General features: G+C 35.7%; 2 protein-coding genes across 2 annotated transcripts in view; one reads left to right on the top strand and one right to left on the bottom strand.

Annotated features, from left to right (window-relative positions):
- Positions 1 to 87: 87 nt before the first annotated feature.
- Positions 88 to 10,734, bottom strand: LOC106115411 (uncharacterized). The gene is made up of 10 exons (XM_013308765.1): positions 10,422 to 10,734; positions 8,709 to 8,877; positions 6,576 to 6,661; positions 6,337 to 6,461; positions 5,884 to 6,157; positions 4,544 to 4,665; positions 4,052 to 4,131; positions 3,515 to 3,613; positions 2,560 to 2,685; positions 88 to 1,820 (listed from the first exon to the last, which is right to left on the bottom strand). The coding sequence occupies exons 1-10, from the start codon at positions 10,467 to 10,469 to the stop codon at positions 1,717 to 1,719; spliced, it is 1,233 nt and encodes a 410-aa protein (XP_013164219.1). The 5' UTR covers positions 10,470 to 10,734; the 3' UTR covers positions 88 to 1,716.
- Positions 10,735 to 12,843: 2,109 nt separating this feature from the next.
- The window catches only part of LOC106115476 (uncharacterized), a 35,751-nt gene continuing 28,982 nt past the window's right edge, over positions 12,844 to 19,612 (top strand). Inside the window, exons 1-15 of the mRNA XM_013308870.1 lie at positions 12,844 to 13,053; positions 13,241 to 13,367; positions 13,747 to 13,859; positions 14,268 to 14,397; positions 14,978 to 15,094; positions 15,463 to 15,577; positions 16,015 to 16,138; positions 16,464 to 16,580; positions 16,849 to 16,977; positions 17,236 to 17,325; positions 17,877 to 17,934; positions 18,008 to 18,104; positions 18,343 to 18,435; positions 18,805 to 18,865; positions 19,229 to 19,498. Coding sequence (XP_013164324.1) covers positions 12,970 to 13,053; positions 13,241 to 13,367; positions 13,747 to 13,859; positions 14,268 to 14,397; positions 14,978 to 15,094; positions 15,463 to 15,577; positions 16,015 to 16,138; positions 16,464 to 16,580; positions 16,849 to 16,977; positions 17,236 to 17,325; positions 17,877 to 17,934; positions 18,008 to 18,104; positions 18,343 to 18,435; positions 18,805 to 18,865; positions 19,229 to 19,498 — 1,725 coding nt within the window. The 5' untranslated portion in view covers positions 12,844 to 12,969. The remainder of the gene's footprint in view (positions 13,054 to 13,240; positions 13,368 to 13,746; positions 13,860 to 14,267; positions 14,398 to 14,977; positions 15,095 to 15,462; positions 15,578 to 16,014; positions 16,139 to 16,463; positions 16,581 to 16,848; positions 16,978 to 17,235; positions 17,326 to 17,876; positions 17,935 to 18,007; positions 18,105 to 18,342; positions 18,436 to 18,804; positions 18,866 to 19,228; positions 19,499 to 19,612) is intronic.

The following is a 19,612-nucleotide window of genomic DNA, read 5'->3' as shown; positions in this document are numbered from 1 at the left end:
TAATATTCTTCAAGGTATTTATTATAATTAGTGATTGAAGAGTAGTAATGTTTATACTAAAGGATAGGTTGAAAGAAAACACGAATAGAATCGCAATAAATATATTAATATATCAATAATTATAGTTATATAATTTATTAATTAGATTAATATGGATAAGGCTACAAATATAGCGTTTCGAAGGTTTACAATCACTCTCATAAATGTAGCTAAGGACTAATTTTCACACTAGCGGCACAAAAACGCGTTCTCGAAACTTTCTATCAATTAAAAAATAATAAATTGGAATGATTATATTAAAGTTATGAGAAACAGTGCAATGTCACATAGAGAAAGTTCTTTTTATAGAATAAAAATAGTATTTTACAGTTAAAATGGATACATGAACTTGGATTAATATTATTTGTAAGAAATGTACCAAGTTTAACATATTTTAATTACATAATCTTTGTTACTCTATGGTTTTTAAATGACTAGAAACTTGTACATTAAAATGTCATGCCGCTTATGTGAACAAGATGTTTTTAATCAATGTTAAAAGATTTCCGCGCGCAATTATAACCGTCGGTTTTGAATGCCGAAACATATTGCCATCTCTTTCATTCTCTCTGAAGTGAAACCGATGACAATTAGTTTTCTGATGGTCCAGCAGTCAAAATCCTGTCTTACATCATACTTTTCACAACTTTCATATTTCGTGGAGATGGAATATCGTGTTTTGTGGAATTCCTGCAGCAGTAAATAGTTAATTTTGGAATGATTATCATACTATTATAAAGGAAAAAATATAATATTGAGCACATTAAATAATTATCGAATATACATTTAAAAATGGGTGGAAAGGGAAGGCATATGCGTGATAAACGATTACTCTTATTATTCCAAATGATTCCTACAAAATTTGATATCAGATTTTTTTCATATACATCATCTATTATTTTGAAACTTTTTTTCTATTATACAATTGACATATCATAAGTAATTTTTAAACTTTCGAGAACTAACGACATTTGTGTGTGCGTTTCGCTTTTGTTTCACTGTATGTCTATGATCTCCAAATACAACTTACCATTTTATGTCACCATTTCCATCTTTTTAAATTTCTTATTTAAAATAAGAAACAAAAATGAACGGCACAAAGCGCAGATTAACAATAATTAACAACAAATAAAAAACAATACATAGTCTTTGATCGTAATGTCATTATCTGTTTGACAGCGCGGGAAAATAATTGTCATTGTAACGTCAAAAAAAAGTCAACGGTAATATGTGCAACAATAGTAATCAAAACAAATTCTGTTGAGCAAAATAATCGATAAATCATTGCAATTGTTAAGTGCTTTACGCACACAACATTGTCTATTTTAGACTACGTAAATGCACCTATGAAAACACGATAAATTAAAATGGTACTAATTCAAAGACGTGGTGTTTTACATTGGTCTATCGTCATAGATCACTGACCTCTAGATATCCGCTACATAGTCAGTACTTAGAAATGACAGCTTTTCTTAATTCAGAATTTAAAGCGCCAACTGAAGTTATTATCGGCTAATTCTTCCTCCAATTAGTTCGAGTTTCCAACATCGCTACCGTCATCGCCAAAATGGCGATAATCAAATAGGCACAAAATACCACGGCTTACAGCCTATCCCATGGAATACAGAGGTCAGTGTCATGGATAATTGAGACATATAGTTTGGTAGGTATGATAGGTTACGTGTGGTCTGTGGCGTGCTTGCGGTGGTGGCGGCGCGGGCGGGGGCGCGCCTCCCCTGCGGGACCCGCACCCCCCGCACCACCCGCACCCGTCACGTTCACTGCAAATCGCATCGACCTGATATCAATGTAATACCAATACACACTAACTATGAAGACATAACCATATTTTGTAGTTTTAAATTTGTTAATTCATAAAGCATTAAGCTACACTAGGCATGCGATGTCGTTATATACAAAAGATACTTGAATGTAGAAAGCAAAGAACAGCGTATTTCTAGGATTTTATCAGACCTTGTAGGCCTTTAGTTTAGACGAATTTAAAATAATCTCTTATTTCCTTATCACTTATAAGCATGTAAGGCTGTTAAATCAAGTGTCAAAGTAAAGTTTTTTACGTTTAATGTCTGGTTTATACTATACCAGTGCAGTAGCTCTTGCATGGACTGTATGGGAGTCAGTCAATGCAGTGAGTTATGGCGCCAGTTAATGTTTGTTATATCAGTTTTATGCCAGCGCTGATTTTGACCGCTACTGTCTTAGTGTACTGGCATCATGTAAACCAGGCATCTTATGTGTTGCCATATGCGAAGCTATTAATTTTTAATACTGAAATGTGTAACGATTCTTATTATCCAAATTCTTTTAGTACCAAAAATAAACACACACATTGTTAAATTAAAAAGCATAAAGACTAATTTAGTTAAAAGGTATTTGCCAAAGGAATGATTATTTTCGTTGTTAATATTATTTCTTGGGTGAGTTTGATTAAAGCTGATATTTGCTACTTCCCACAGTTTACCAGTGGGGGATGAATATACAAGCTTATTGTAGCCTCACCCTTTCCGTGTGGTATTATTTTTGTAACCACAATTTTCAACTCTGGATACGTAACCATAGAGTCCACTTTTTTATCATTCTTTTTCGATAAATTGTCAGTGCTTAACTCTTTTAATCGGGTCTGTTCTGAAATAAACAAATAAATTTGCTCCTAACAATGAAAATATGATTGCTATAACACGTACAATTTGACATGTCTATAATTTTGATAAATTCAATTTATGTTTAAGGAATAACTCTGACAATTACCTTATTTCAACTACACATATAACAGGATAGCTTGCACACACTATTTTAAAAATAAAATAAAATCTAAAGTGCATTAAAATAAAAATACAGTGTAATATCCAAACAGACTCCATAAACTATTGAGAATGTGTTTTTTTATATTATAAGGTGGCGAAAACGGCCAATTATATCTGTGGAAATGGCGAAGCGACTGCCCATAGACATCCGCAAATGTAGAGTCAGAGATGTACAGAAACAGAATATTTCCTCTTCCTATGCGTACTCTCGGTTATCATATCATGACGTCTACCTCTATGTAGCTTTTACCTCTCATGTTAATCTAATCAAACTTAACCATTTGGCAACAAAGAGTTCAAAAATTAAAAAATATGTTGCAAGTTTTTTAAATAGTATTTTTATTAAACTGATATATAAACACGGCTAAACACTCACGTATATACGTCCGGTGGCGGCACCGACTAGTTTGGAGCCCATCGGGGGCCCTTCATCAGGATGAGTGGTACTGGTATTATTACGTGAGTGTTCAGCCGTGTTTATATATCAGTTTAGTATAATGTCTCACGAAACTTTGAATAATTTAAGTATTTTATTGATTTTATATTCTACATAATGTAAGAATAAAAAAATGACTTTAACAGATCGTTGTGAATAAAAAAAAATGTGTAATTTATGTGTGTTCGTATATTGCGATGTTTTTATAACTCACCATGATGTTCTTCAGCCGGCTTCCCATTAACAGTATCGCCGTTGGTCACTGACGTTTTTTTGCTCTTCTCATATCCGTAACTTCTCCCGCGTGCATGAGCTGGATAGTTACATAATACTTTATACTAATCACAATTTCATATCATCGTACTAACGTACATGCCAACTTTTTCATATATGAGTTGTCGTCAGACAAATCTGTGGCAACGAAATTATTAATAAATAATATTACAAAGAATTGCTTTTATAAATTGACAATATGCCAATAAGATTAAAATATTTAAACGTTATTTATAAGTTGTGTCTAAGATTTGGTCAAGCTTGTAAAAGGTATAAAAGTTTTCAAATATCTTAGCGGCTCTAAATTCGCGTGAGTCGCACATCAAAATTTGAGGCGCAGCGGGACGCGGGGGTAGGGTATTGCGAGATGCGTCGATGACTTTAAGCCGCCAAGATCTTTGAAGACATATATCTGGCTTAAAGTAACCAAGACAATCTTTGAGACTGTATATCGGTTTTAGTATGTTTATATACTTACGATTGGCAAATATAGTAGCTCTATGTGGCACCAGCTCCGGTAGAGCCAGGGGACGCCGTCGTCCCCCGCGCGGCACCTCTCTGTATTCAAAAACATTTCTTATAAGATTATGCCACTTTTATTTTGTATAATTTTAGCTAATCCCTCTGAATCATTGCGTTAAATTAGGAAGCAAATTACACCTCACTCGTCAACAATGAATCAATCATTTAGGCTACAGACGATCACAAAGAATTTACAAACAAACCAACATACATAAATACATTGCGCGAGTCTTGGGAAGAAGTATATATTTATTTTAACACTAAACCGCTCTATAATTTTGTAGTCATCTTAAACAGCCTAAATTTGTCCACTGCTGGACGTAGGCCTCCCCCTTCGATTGCCACAATTCCCGGTCCCGTGCCGACCGCATCCAGTGCACTCCCGCGGCCGCCACTCAAGGACTTCCGCAATTATTTCGTAGTTTCGTAGTACTATGTTCCAACTCACTCAGCTAATGTGTCAACCCAGTAGTCCTGCATGGGAGGGAAGGCGTAAGTGTTCTGGAAGCCGAAACTATCGAAGGCGCCGGCGCGCACGGTCGCCTGGAGTGAGTTCTTCATACATTGCAGCTGTAAGTCAATATAACTATGTGTTTTGACTGTCGAAACAATATCAATCATGTCATCTCTCTTATCGTCTTTGGAAAAAAAGAGACAGCTATATATGCCAAGAATGTTAGGTTCACAGTAAGGGTACCTACACACTACGTCGGAGAATTATGTAACAGAAACACAATAAGACTACTGAGGAACATTATAAGGGCATCAACACACTTAAAGGTAGTAAGTATTCGGATTTTAAACTATTTATATAGTAACAAAGTTTAAAAACATACTACTCATTACTAATAGATAGTGCGAGTTTTAGATATATAATATAAGGCTGATATGTAGGATATGGTTGCATGGAAAGTACAATAATACTAAAAAATAAATACATACAGTGTTATAAAATAAAACTATTAAAATGTTATAAATACGATCGTCCGTCGCAATCCGCCAATAATATTTAGTCTTTATATAGTAAATAGTGCAAATATATAGTATATAGTTATTGCGCTGTATGACTCATATATGTACTTTTGTATTCGTTTTTATGTGTGCCAAGATAATGAAGTTAATATAGATATGTACATACATAATTTTTGATATTGAGTACATAAATATTGTGTAATTGAAAATTAACAAAACGTATGTTAAAAGAATTCCCTAATTTTTATTATTACATTTAGTACTATAGAGTTATATAAAATCATTTCTTTGTCTAGCTTTGTTAATGACACACATTATTTGTTTTGTACATTAGCGTTTTATGACAATTAGCGCAATCATACACAGTCATAAAGCGCTGTGTAGCGACGTGTAGCACTGCGCTGCGAACGCTACATCACATTGTAGCGTTCAATTATATCATTAATAAGATGAAAATTAGGGAGCAAAATAGCTCAAAGTGTCATAATTTAATTCTATTTATTAATGTTGCGTAGTGATTCGTAGCATATGACATGAAGTGCTACGTAATGCCTCAATACAAGAGATGTGTCGTAGCGCTACAATACTGCACGTAGCATTAGATGTGATGTATTAAAACTTAGCAATAGTTGTGATGTAGCGTTACATAGCGTCTCGTAGCGCTAGATGTGTTATATTGCAACATAACACAACAATTAAAATGTGGTTTAGCGCTGCGTAAGACCGGCGTAGCACTATATATAACGTAGCACTACACAGCGCTTCGTGTTGCCGGTAGAGCGCGAGGTATACGCGTGTTTGCGGCGTGCGACGTACGTGTGCGTGTCGGGCGGCGGCGCCGTCGAACAAGAGGTTCGTGACCGCGCCGCCCGGGGCCGCCGCGGCCGCTGCGCCGGCGTGTACCTCTCTGCGCTGGCGCTCGGCGTCGCCGCGCAGCCGCCGCACCAGCCTCTCCGCGTCCGCAAGCCGCGCGCGCAGCGTGCCCCGGCTCTCGCCCCCGCCCCCACTCCCGCCACCCGCGCCGCTCTCTGCCTCGCCCCCGCCCTCGCCCTCGCCCTCGCCCGACCGGCAATCTAGTGTCTTCAGCTTCCTACAGAATACATGAGCCAAGTGTCCAAGAAGGAGGTCAAAGATGAAAAAAACTCGTAAGGTTTTGGACACAACTTAGTATTTGTACAATAAAAGTATCCTTGTTAGGAGACTTTCTATGAAAGGAAAAAAGTACTAGGAGTACAGAAGCGAAAGAGAGGTATGTATAAAGAGCAGTACACAGTGAGGGCGTCCAGTTGCTTCTGCAGCTGCAGGGCACGGGCCTCAGCTGCCCGCGCCTCGCCGCGCGCCGCCGCCGCCTCGCGCTCCAAGCGGCACACGTCCACGCGCAGAGACTGTACCTCCTACACACATATAAAGAAGTTCTCATTATGAACTTAAAGCTGTATTTGGCGCTAGATGAAGGCTGAAGATCAATACTTCTTGTCTATATAAAAATAAGCATTTAGCTTAATTACCTCGTTAATCACCGCGGGCTCGTCACCGATTGTAGCACTGGATTTTGGTGCAGAATCTTTGTTGAAAATTAGTTGAAACTGAAGATCTGGAATAAATAAAAGATAATATGTACTTTCTTTGTGTGTATGATTCATTGTTACAATGTTTTTGTATGGTAACTAATAACCAGTTTTGAGAATTTTCACATAATAACCAAATTCAATGGAAGGTGACCGAAGTTACCTTTGTGTTTACTTTTATACTTTTTGGAAAAATATTTTGCATAATATAACTAAGCATTTTCCTACGTTTGTCGTTTCCATTTAGTTATTTCAAACAGTAAAATGATTTATATTAATATTCTAAAATATAGTTTACAGTGTAGGCGCTCCTTTACATTTAAAGACACTGAAAACTAATCGAAGTTTTCCACAGCCGAAACATCCATGCAAAACATATTATTTCACATTTCTCATAAACGAATAAAAGAGACGAATATATTTTTTTCAAGTTGCCACAACAAAATATTGATTTTAATATTTTATCCCCTCAGTGTGATAGCACCTTTAGAGACGTGGATTCTCGAATATCGTAAGAGCGGGTGATATCATGCACTCCAAACAATGCAATTGCAGCTTAGTAACTCGAGGTGAAACAAATGATTCATTCTGATGCACCCACGATCGAAATATTGATTTACCGGTCACTCTCGTAATTTAGGGAAAATATCAACTAGTTGACGCCTGTGACTCCGTCCACGGGGAATAAAAAAAAAAGTTAGTAGCCTATGTGTTCCTCCAGACTATCCACATCAATGACGAATTTCAGCGAGATCCATGCAGCCTATTCTGGAAAAACTTTCCAACAAACATCCATCCAACCAACTAAACATTCGGACTTATAATATTTGCAAAATTACTTTCGTAGTGCACTTAACGCCGAAAAACACGTATACGAAACATTTTTTTTTCTATAGCTAATGGTAATTATTAAAACCAGATATAATTAAAATGACATCATCATTCGTAGAAACAAAATCTTTTTCTATCCCCAAATGTTGAAATACAAGAAAATATTATTAAAATAGCTACTTGAAATTAAGTATGTTTATTTGTACATTAAAAAATGTAAATATACGTTACTCCAGATTTAATTACACAACAATTTGTTTGGCAACGCGAGTCAATTAGTCGGTTACGTTAACTCATGCATATTCATTACTGGATTTTGATCCCATCTACAAACGTACTCGCGTTGCATAAAGCGTGCGAAGCGAAACGCTTGCAATGGCTTCGGAAGCCCCTGATATTATATTTCTATAGTGTTCGGAAATGGAAATCTACAATTAGAATTTTCCTTTTAACATTTTTAATAACTAGCTGTGTTCGCGTGAAATATTGTATTTGAGCTGCGCGCGGTACTGGACACACTTAATTTTTCTAAGAATTTTTTTTTTTTCTAAAATAAACGTAGCCTAAGTTACTCCTTATTACATAAGCTACCTACCAATAGAAGTCCTGTCAAAATCGGTCCAGCCATTTCAGAGATTAGCTGATTTAATAAAACATATACCAACAGTTTTATATTCTGGAATGCCGTTAGAAATGGTAATAAAATTCATATTTTTAATCACGCAAATACAAAAACAATGTTTAAATATCACGAATCTTGCTTCCTATACTCTTTATATAATCGTCAAGATTGGTGGCTCAGTCTTGTTGAATACTTTCCTTCTTCTGAAGAACATCTTCGCACGAATTGTCTCGGCTAGCCCGGTGAAATACCACAACCACACAGAAGACAGGCGTCAAGTGGAACCTATTCCAACTACAGTCTAATGAGTGTCCGTCCCGGAGGCCTAATTTAGTCCTCTTTCCCTTCCCACCATTTTTGTTATAAGGAAAGGATGAGAAGTGGCAGCGGACTTTCCGATGAGAAGAGGATGCATGGAAAAGGAAAACATTTTGTTTCTGTGCATCCTCTCCTCCGTCGAATAAAGGTAGGTAACGCATATGCAATTGTCTATGGGCAACGGTCACTTCGCTATTTCAGCGATTTTAGGTGGCCGCTCGCTCGTTTGCCAGATTGGCAAACAAAAAAAAAATAACTTTGTTTAATGTCTCAGTATTGTTGAATACAGTCCTGGTATTTACCTCGATTCCTTTCTCGTAGTGCCTCTATCTCAGCGTGCAGCCCGCTCAACATCTGTCGGTGCTGCTCTTGCAGGAAGCGCACGCTGTGCTCCAGATGGGCAACACGCGCGCCCGCGTCTGCGCCGACGAAGAAACCGCTGGATGCTGCTTCTGGGGGTGACTTCTTCACCTGGAAATTTTAAGCAAGATTTTAACTATTGTGTGGCAACAGTTGAGGAGAACTGCGTAAAGTGAACTCGTAAGAAAACGTTCATTGACGAAGGCCATCCTTTGTATGGTCCAAATCCTAAACTGTCCAAGCGAGTCATGTCCGCGGACGGTAAAGATTCTTATTGTCTGGCCAAGGCACTTTCGCTGCAATACTGTACCTAATTTAATTTATCAGTAATAGTTCAACTTGACAGCTATTAAAGATCGGAAGACTGCAGCCTGAATCCTGATAGCCAAACCAAGGCAGAATAATTTTGAATATTAATTATAGCGTCATCCACAAAAGTCAGAAATTGGTGGGCAATTTACAAACCATCCATATAATAATGATATGGCAATTGGAGTTGATCTTTCAAGTATCTCTTAAACAAAGGTGCGTTCTTTTTCTTCCTACAAAAGAGGCTAACATCAAAGACCTCTTCAGTTAATTAGTTAAATAGATATCTAGCGGATAGTTGTATATCAGTTTGATATTTGTATACCAGCTGCCGTAAACATATTATATTCATTGGAAAATTTAAATGCCTAGAAGTCTGTTTCAAATTCAAGAGGTACGAGTCAATAGACAAGCACATAACTATTCAATTTTGAATACGATGAAGACAAAGGAACGAGGTCATGAGTAATAGTTTCATAGAAACTTTGCCTAGAAAAAATTCAGAGTTATGCATTTATTATATCAAAATAAACAGGCGGATACTAAATTTCGTTAATCGATTTGATAGATTATATGTTTTTGAAAGTTTCGTATTTCATTTAAGATTTTGAAATTATTACATGTGCAATTTTTGAAACAAGCGTTTATTATACCAAATTAAAATATAGAAAACTACTCAGCTTTTCGAAGAGATGGAAAACCTTTGAAAAATCTCTCTTTATTCATTTCCCACAAAGAGAAAGGAAGGTAAGGTAAGTTGTTAATGATCGGGAAGTACATTTAAAAAAGGAAAATATCAACGAGGAAATTAAGAAAAATAGCGTGAAAAATTGTTAAACCTGGATTAGTTATTTATTTTAAAGAAGTATAAAACTCTATCTACATGTAGTAATCATCAGTTCATACATAAATTAAAACTTGAATAGTTAATTGAAGAAAATGGAAAACCCCCTTTCGATACAATGGGTTTTTTCCCCATCATGTTATTGACCTGCCCTAAACGCTGACTTGCAACAATGGAGATGTGTTTGTGAATTTCAATTATATCCAATTTTGCTGCTATTGCGATTATAAATTCTTTAATTATACTGTTTACGTATATTATTGTCTTACGATACATAAATATAACACAAAAGATAACATTCGCAATGGTAAAACTGCGCATTAAGAAAAATAGACTAGTTGCTGTTAAATGTAAAAATACTGGTAAGAAAGAATATAAGTGTTATTCTAATTGGAAATTTGTTACATATAAGAAGATTACAAGACACTAACAAATTATTTAGTTATACTTTGTAGGTGGGAACGTCCTATGTTTGCCTAAGATACGTTTAACCCTTGCTCACCTGCAGTTTGGCGAAGGGAGAAGTCGGAACGAGAACCTTGGAAGCCATTGCAGCACGGAAAAATCAAGATACGTTGCAACAAATATCTTGTTTTGATCTACGTTGCGGCGCGCGCGCGATTGCACGAGCTAGTCGGCATGTGCACGACGAATGGGAGCGGCCTTCAGCCGCGCCGTAATAATTAAAAATAAAATCAAAACGAGCGCGAAAACACTTCGATTTGCAACTATTTCGGAGACGATGCGATCGTGACCTTGAACCAGTGACCTGATGGTACGTTCGACCAGCGCGATGGATGCTCGCGGTCTGTCTGCATGGGCCACGGAGTGCGCGGCGTGGGGTGTGCCGGAGAGATCGCGGGGAGGTGGCCCGGCGATTGCGGGGTGCTGCGGGGAATGCGCGGGGGTGAGGTATCGATCGAACGTAGCTTGGTCGCAACCTGTGCGCTGAGTCACGGGGCCCGTCATTAGCCATCTGTGGCGCACTGCCAACCGCCGTGTCCAGTTTTCATGACACCTAGCTGAAGGGTGATAGCTCATTCTACTCGGAAAACTCCGAATGGTTTACATAGAAGATGGGATAACACCATAGAGTATCCTAACCTTAACGTGTAGTATGTTCGTCTGCACATGCTGCTACTGTTAGTTTTATTGAACGAGTGGTCACCTGCGACCTCGTCACCGCAGAATAAAGAAAAGTAGCCTTTTATATAGCTGCATGTATCTACCCTCCAATCAAAATCCCATGAAAATCGGTCCAGCCATTTTGAAGTTTACCAAGAACAAACGCGACTTGCTGTCAGACAGACAAAAGGTTTTAAAATTATTCTAAACAAGCAAATATATCCTAGATAAATGATTTTAACTCCAGTACACGGCAATAATTCTGCCTGAACCCTAAAAAATATATTACCTTTAAATCTATGCTGGAAATCTTTTCGTTTGATATAGTATGCCTACATAATGTCTCCATAGTAAAAGCCGTCACAAATATAATTTTTTCCATTTTAAGTAGAAAATACGAATTTAACTCTTATTCCAAAAGTATTTTGAATCAAATTCCATTTCCATTTCTTTGTATATATGTCAAGTGAAATCATTCGCAGTAATTCTATTAAATCAAGATGTATTGCAGTAGTTCAAATTATAAAAAAATGTTATAATTGATACTAAATCCTGCAAAGTGGAAATAAAATAGTGCTTAAAAAAATTTTATGCAGGGAATTTTTTTTCTAAAATTATCAGTGACAAAAAAACTATACCTTTTTCAGCCAAGATTATTCAGGTATTAGATTTATTGTAGATCTATTAAAAGCAGTATCAGTGGTAGAGCCCGTAGGCAACGCATATACAATTGCGACCTTATGATATAAAAAAAGTAATATTTTTTATAATTTATTATATTTGGTCACAGCCGCGATAGGTTTTTATAACTTTCATATTAATAATATACAATCATTATTAAATGAATAACAGCCGCCCTCAGAATTCTTATGTTCAAGGTGAGAGAAATCTACAATAAGCGAGTATTTTAGTAACCATATTTATTTAGTAAGATTATATTTTAATTATTTAGTTTCCTAGAACTAAGATTGTTAATAATTAAACATAATTATAGTTGCTACCAAAATAAATTAAAGTAACCATAATACTCTGAAAAATATACAAAGGATATGTTTGTGTTGCGGCAACTAATAACTATTGAATGAAAATTGCTTACCACTTTAATATCACACGTCGCATCTAAATTTGTTGTAGGTAAGGGAGTGAATTGACTCCATTGTGATAAACGATTTAATGGTTTCAAAACAGGGGCTATAGGTGCTCCCATATTCAACGTGGGCCTCGTACTGAATATCATTTAGCTTTAATACCACACATCGATCGGAAGATTGTTATCAATCTATTCTTATATAAATTACTTCTTTATAAAGGCTTTTGCTTATAATATATGTGTAAAATCCTTAATTTTTCCTAAGACTCGACCCACAATCACATCAATGATTGATTTTATAGGTTATGTTGTTGCTAAGTAACCATAAGAGTTTATTACAATAATTTATCAAATTGGACAACTCATATATGAAAGTAGTTTTGTGTGTTACTATAATTTTAAATTTTATCCTTGTTAAAATATGTTTCATTAATTCTTCGCAAACTTTCAAACAGTTTTGGCGGGAAAACTGCGCAATAAAACGGATGTATAATTATAATGAAAAATCAACAATCACGCCATCTATATCACGTATCATGTTTTTGGTGTTGATTAAAGAACTTGTTTAGGAGTACAAAATTTCTTCAGATTTTCTTAAATTAATGAAAGAATTTGTTACGGTTATTGATTATTTATGTTGCTTTATATTTATTATTCTCCTGCATTATAACTGAAAATGAAGCAACTGAAAATTTAAGCGAGTATCCGAACGTACAACAAAATTCGAATATGTCACAATTGTTTTCAAATTTGGTTTACACTGTTTTATAAAAATATAATGGCTTGGTTTTTACAATAAATATCAAAGGCGAACTTACAACTGGATATTATAATTATGATGTCTGATATGGAAACTTCCATAAGAGGATTTTCATTTATGCCGGGAACGGAGGTCAAAATTAAAGGTTTAGATTTACAGGTATGCTAAATCTCTTTTAAAAATTTGTATTTACGTAAATACAAGATATTTAACGTTATCCTTCTCTCATCCAATCTGTGTCCTTTCATTTAAACTTGTTTTTTAACCTAATAGCAACGTTAAATCCGAAAAAGTAATATTTCTAAGAAATTCAAGTGTTAAAAACTATTTATTTTCTTATTGGTAGTACGTAGAAGACAGCGAGCTAGAGAGAGCATGGAGATCGAACCGACGTGAACGGGTAAAGCTGCAAGAAGAAAAAATATGGAATGAATTTATTGAAGAGCAGGATATTGTGCGGACTGTTTATGAAAGTAAGATATTTTCATTATAAAAATTTCATATCTAACATTTATAACTTGTATACACATAACTCCATTTTGAGATTCCAATCCAGAGGCAGTCACAAAGTATAGTAAGTATACTCTACTTATAGGCAGCTCTATAGGCTTTTATCTACAACTATTTCTGACTTTTGCATCTTGATATAACATTTCCCAATTTGGTTAAAACATAATAAGTAGCCTATATGTTCTCTCAGACTATGTTCTACATCTGTGCAAAATATCAACAAAAACCCTGAAGCTGTTTCCGAGGAACCTTCAAAGAAGCCTCCATCTTAACATTTGCATTTATAATATAAGTAAGATAATTTTGTGTAAGAAATATAAGAACAAAACATTATGATTTCAGGTGATCCATATCAATTTATTGAACAACTCTCAGAATCTTGTTTGAATGAATTATTGCAAAATCATTTAAAAAAGGTACAACAGAAAGAAAACAAAACAGAAGATGAAACAAATGTAAGAAAAGTATTGAGAAATTTCACTAAGAGTTTTCACTGTTTTCTTATGAGTATTTTTGTCTAAGCTTTTTGATTTATTTTGTGGTTTTGTAATTCAATGTAATTTTAATTTTGTAATTTTGTCTGTCCTCGGCTGGATTTCCAAACCGCTACGACTTAGGGTCCTTCAAGAAGTGAGCTTATCACCACTTAAAAGGCCGGCAATGCATCTGCAGGTCCCTAGTATTGCTGATTTCCATGGGCGTTGTTGAACACCTCGGTGTTCCACTGCTCCTTTGCCCTCTTCTGTTATAAAAAAAAAATTCAAACCATTAGTAAAAAGTTTTTTTCTTCCGCAAAGGTTTTCAAAATGTTAGTTTTGCAGCCATTACGAACAACAAAAGGAACATTTTTTTTATATTTTCAGGGAAAAGATGAAGATATTTCACCTGGTGAAGAAAGTCCTGTATCCACAGAGAGCACAGAAAATGAAAAATGTGATGATGATAACATATTCCACATATTTCATGAGGACAAAGATGATGAGGGGTTTTCAGGTTAGAAATTAATTAACTATTTCTCCGTCAAGACAACATTCGCACATGATAAAAAAAACTTGATTACTTATATGCCAAATTTCAGCAAGATCCATGCAGCCATTCTCAAGATATTTTTTAACAAACATCGATTCTTACATCTAAACATTCTCTTTTATAATAATAAATAATAAAATATTTTGTATAATATAATTTTTTATTTTGGATATGAAATGTACTATACTCATGATAAATAAATGAATACATATATTATTAACAATTCTTTCTTGAACAAAAAAACCATCTTTTGCAAAATTTGTGAGGATCTGTCTCTTGAACTAGTTAAAAGTATGTTACAGGAGACAGAGCCTTCTCTTATAATTTTAATGAGAATTTTTTTTTTATTATTTACCTTTTGAACAAACTTTATATTGTAGCGTGGTTGACTATGGCCTAATCATCCTTAACTTAGGGTAGGCTCCAACCCCTCGGTGGGGATGTATTCTTTATGTCAGAGTGAACACGTGATAAAGTTTCAAAGACAAAAAAACTTGGAAATAGCACAATAACTTTGATATAGTAATTCCCTGATAATATTTAGCTAATGAAGAAATATTAAATGATTCTGCGGGTAGTCCTCTGTGCACTGTTAGAGAGAAACAGGAAGAAATAGAAGAACAGGCGATGGAAACAAAACCAACACCGGAAAAAGATACATGTATGTATATTTTAATTTGTATATGAGATTCTCAGAAATTTTTACAGATCAAAATAATTAATACTTCAATTGCATAAGGTTAAAAACAAAACTGATTAGTAGACTATGTGTTCTTCCAGACTATGTTATACATCTATGCCAAATTTAAACGAGATCTGAGCATCCGTTATGGTGATATCTTTAAATAAATATCCAGTAATCCATCCATACATCCAAACATTTGCATTTATAATATTAGTAAGATTTAAGAAAGAAAAGGAATAGTTATCCCTTTTTTTTATTATCTTTTCTTTTATTAGTAGTTGTGTAAAGAGAAGATGTAGGAATTTTCTTAGGATTTCATATATCATATATGTTATGTTTTTCAGGTAATGCAGCAAATCCTCAGTCAACAAATATAAATAGTGTTCTAGAAAATAGTATATATTGCGCCAAAGTAAAAGATCTAAGGGTCAGGATCTCCGAAGAAATACTCAGCATTATGTGAGTTAAATATTACCATAGATATAAAACATATAGATGGAATGTTTCATAAAACTTTGACGTCTAATTAAAAGTCGATTTTCCATATTTCATTTTGTATAATAAATTATAAAAAATACTGACAAATTGATGAACCTTCTTCTTTTTGAAGTCAGCTAAAATTTTATGGAATTAACCCAAACAAACAGCCTCCGGGAGGTCTTGTTTTACCTCACTTTTGTGTTCTGGAGCGGCATCATATTATGTAGATTACTCATAGCCATACTCAGAGTCTTTAAATTATTAAATTAGTTTTTAATTGTGTATTTAAAAAGACAAGAATATAGAATATTAACTTGTGTGTTTTACTGTGAACTTTGAGAGCCATGTGTTAATGATTATCCATCTCTTTCATCTGTTTGACAAAAATTGAGATGTGAAATTTCATTTTATTACAGCACTTCATTAGAACGTCTTGATATATATAACATAGATCCGGAAGAGTTGAAGAAAATACAAAAAAGATCTGCCGAATTCAATTCTAGGTTCAGTCGGATACATGTTTATCAGTTGCAGCGACAGGTGAGGGACAAATATTCAAGCATTACACACAGCACATTTAACAGTGGTAGAGCGAGCTTTAACATCTTCGCACGACTTGGCCCGGCTCACCCGGTGAAATACCATGAACACACAGAAGACAGGCGTCAAGTGGAAGCTATTCCGCTGCAGTCTGATGAGTGTGCGTCCCGGAGGCCTTATTTACTCTTCTTTCCCTTCCCACCTTTTATCTTATACGAAAAGGATGAGAAGTGGAAGTGGACTTTCCGGATGAGAGGATGCATGGAAAGGAAAAATATTTTTTTTCCGTGCATATGTTTCTTAATGTAATCCAAACTGGATACAGATCCATGACTTGAAGCGTACCAGCAGTTCCCAGCTGCCGTACGGTCAGCACACTCAGCTGCAGGCGCACATGCTGCGTATTGTCTCCCTCCACCAGAACATACTGCAAGCTTACTGCGTGAGTTATTCTTGTATAATCTTATTTGTATTCAGTCAATAGAATAAAAAAATGTCCTATTCAGCTGATATAGTCATCAAAATTACAAAAATCCATTCGGGCGATTGAATCCATAGAGAGAATAATAAGGAAAAAATCCATTTGGCCGATTCAATCCATAGGAACAACAATTATGAAAAAAACCGTTTTGCCGATTTATCAATAGCCGATAGGCCTATCGGTGAATCGGCAGTGATCCAAATAGCCTAAATTATTTTATATGTTGTAGGCGTTTCACAAGTCGTTCTGTCAAACAATCTGCATTGGAGACGGGTCTCAGGCTGGCCTGGTGCTGGGCCAGCTGGTGCGCGAGATACCGCCGCCCGCCCAGCACGCCATCAAACATCTATACGCTGATGTGAGTCATTCAGTCATTCACTACTTACTTTACTAATATTATAAATGCAAATGTTTGTATGGGTAGATGGTTGTTTGTTAAAAGATATCTACAAAATGGTTCAACGGATGAAACGAATTTAACATAGATGTAGAACATAGTCTGGAAGAACACACACGGAGTCGCGATCGACAGCTAGTTAAGTATAGTTTTGGATTCATATCATTCATTCATTCACTTAGTCATTCATTCAGTTAACCATTTGCATTCATTTTGTAGAACTTGGCGCTGTCATGTGACAAGCTGGATGAAGCTCTTGCCAAACATAACCAGAGAACTGCTGACTTCATCAAGAACGTTGAAGATGATGTAAGTTCATAACTTTCGCTCAATTTAACACTGTTACCAGCACTTACTGAAGACACAAGTGAAATAATTCCATACAGTCTGATGAGACGAAGGAGTAATTTTAGTCCGCTTTCTATCTTTTTCTTATTAGGAAGGGTGGGAACAGGAGGTGTCTACAGCAGATTTAGGTGGGTAGGAAGGGGGAATGTCCTTTTTCTGTGCCTCCTCTGCTCTAAAATAAATCTACGAATGAACGGATAAGAGTGAATGAATGTGTGAATGATTCGATAAATAATTATTTAATTACTACGTTTTGTTTTTATTAAATCTTACTTCTTACTAATACTATAAATGCGAATGTATGGATGAATGGACGGATGGATGTTTGTTAGAATGTATCTCCAGAACGGCTGAATAGATTACGCTGTAATTTGGCATGAATATAGAATAATCTGGAAGAACATATTGGTTAGCAATTAAGTTTTTTTTTGAATTCACTCGGACGGGGTCGCGGGCGACAGCTAGTATATTTATTTGTTGTTTACAAATTTATAACTTGTGTATTCTTTCAGAGAAACGGCAATAAAACGCACAGAGGCAGAGGAAAGAAGTTTACAGGCGTAAAAACTTGTAAGTAATGTATACTTTTGTACTAAATATTTTAGGTTCATTGCTGCTTTTGTATATAACATTTTCCTTCCAGCGTCCAGAGCGGATGGTAAACTGTCAATGTATTCGCTGGAAACTCTTCGAATCAACTTGAAACCGAAGGCATCTTCAACAAAGAATAGTTTGTCAAGGTGAAGTTTTTTTTAATTCCCTTGTCGATTTTATTTTGCTTAATAGTAATAATTTTAATCTTCTTTCTTTATAAGAAAAGGATGGGACGGGGAAGTGAAGTTGACAGAGGAGGGGACGCACAGGAAGGGGAAGGATTTCTGAGCGTCCCCTCCCCTGTCGATTAAAGGTAGCTTCGCTGTTCCGACCGCTTACTCGTTATATATAGGAACAATATATTTAGATAGTTTTATTGTTTAGTGCCAACAAGTTGACGAGCACCACCAGTAAGACAAGTCAAAAGCAAATGCCCAGGAAAGTGACATCGCCCAAAGTAAAGAGGAAGTCACCGATGTTAGTATACCATATTATTTACATTTTGACAATAAATCTTGTTTTTTTTAAGAGACAATCTGTACGAGATTAAATCAGGCCATTTTTTTTAATTCTGCGCTTATGAAGTCATAGGCGAAATGTATACTTTAATCTTACTTCTTACTAATATTATAAATGCTAATGTTTGGATGGATGTTTGTTAGAAGATGTCTCCAGATCAGCTGCTTGGATCTTACTGAAATCTGGTACAGATGTAGAACATAATTTGGAAGAATACATAGGTTACTATTTTTTTAATACCTTACGGAAGAAGCCGCAGACGACAGCAAGTATACATATAATGAGACAGTGTTAACTGATATTTAAATTTAAAAAAATTGTACGCAGCAAAGTGCGGCCACGACGTGATGACGCAGATGTCCGTACCATGGTGGAGGCCGTCACTGCGGTACGTTTAACAGTAACACTTTATTATACGTTAGAAAAATTATTAAAAATCACTTATGGTTGGTTTCTGAGACCAAAATCCCCGTAAAACATATCGTTATCTCGTTTTCTCAATTTTATACGATATTTTTCAGCCTCAGAAACCAACGGTAAGACTGACTATACTACTTAAACACATCGGTTAAACCCTGAGTAACTATTTTAACTCTGGTTTCTGAGACAAAAATCCCAATTTAAAACATTATCTCTGTTTTGTGAAAAATTTTAGTCTCGGAAACCGTCGCTTAATGATCGATTAAAAACTATAATCAAGCTATGAAGAAATTCGAAAACGTTATATAAAATGTAAATTCAACTTCAACAGAGTCATGTGAGCCTGGTACCCAGTGCGCTGCCCTCCCCGACCAAAGCACAAACATCCCGCACCAAAGTGCCCACACCACGACAGAAACGAGTGGAAACTTCTAGAAGGAACCAGAAGATGAAGAAACCCGCCGAAGTGAACACGAAAATAGAATCTTCTAGAAGAGAGCCAGCGTACGAGTCACCAAAAGAAGTGGTGAAGAGTAGCCGAGTGCTGTCTCCGGTCGTCATGTATGAACCAGATACAAGCAGGAATGAGAAGAGATACAAGGTAAGTGCTCTTCTCTCTCTCTCTCTCTCCCTTGCTCTCTGTTTTTAGTAATACTACTTACTAATATTATAAATGTATGGATTGATGGATGGATGTTTGTTAGAAGGTATCTCC

This window comes from Papilio xuthus, unplaced genomic scaffold (assembly GCF_000836235.2).
Source record: "Papilio xuthus unplaced genomic scaffold, Pxut_1.1 DF827789.1, whole genome shotgun sequence".
NCBI lineage: Eukaryota > Metazoa > Arthropoda > Insecta > Lepidoptera > Papilionidae > Papilio > Papilio xuthus.
Note: the sequence above shows the minus strand (reverse complement) of the source record. Positions and strands in the feature narration are given on the sequence as shown.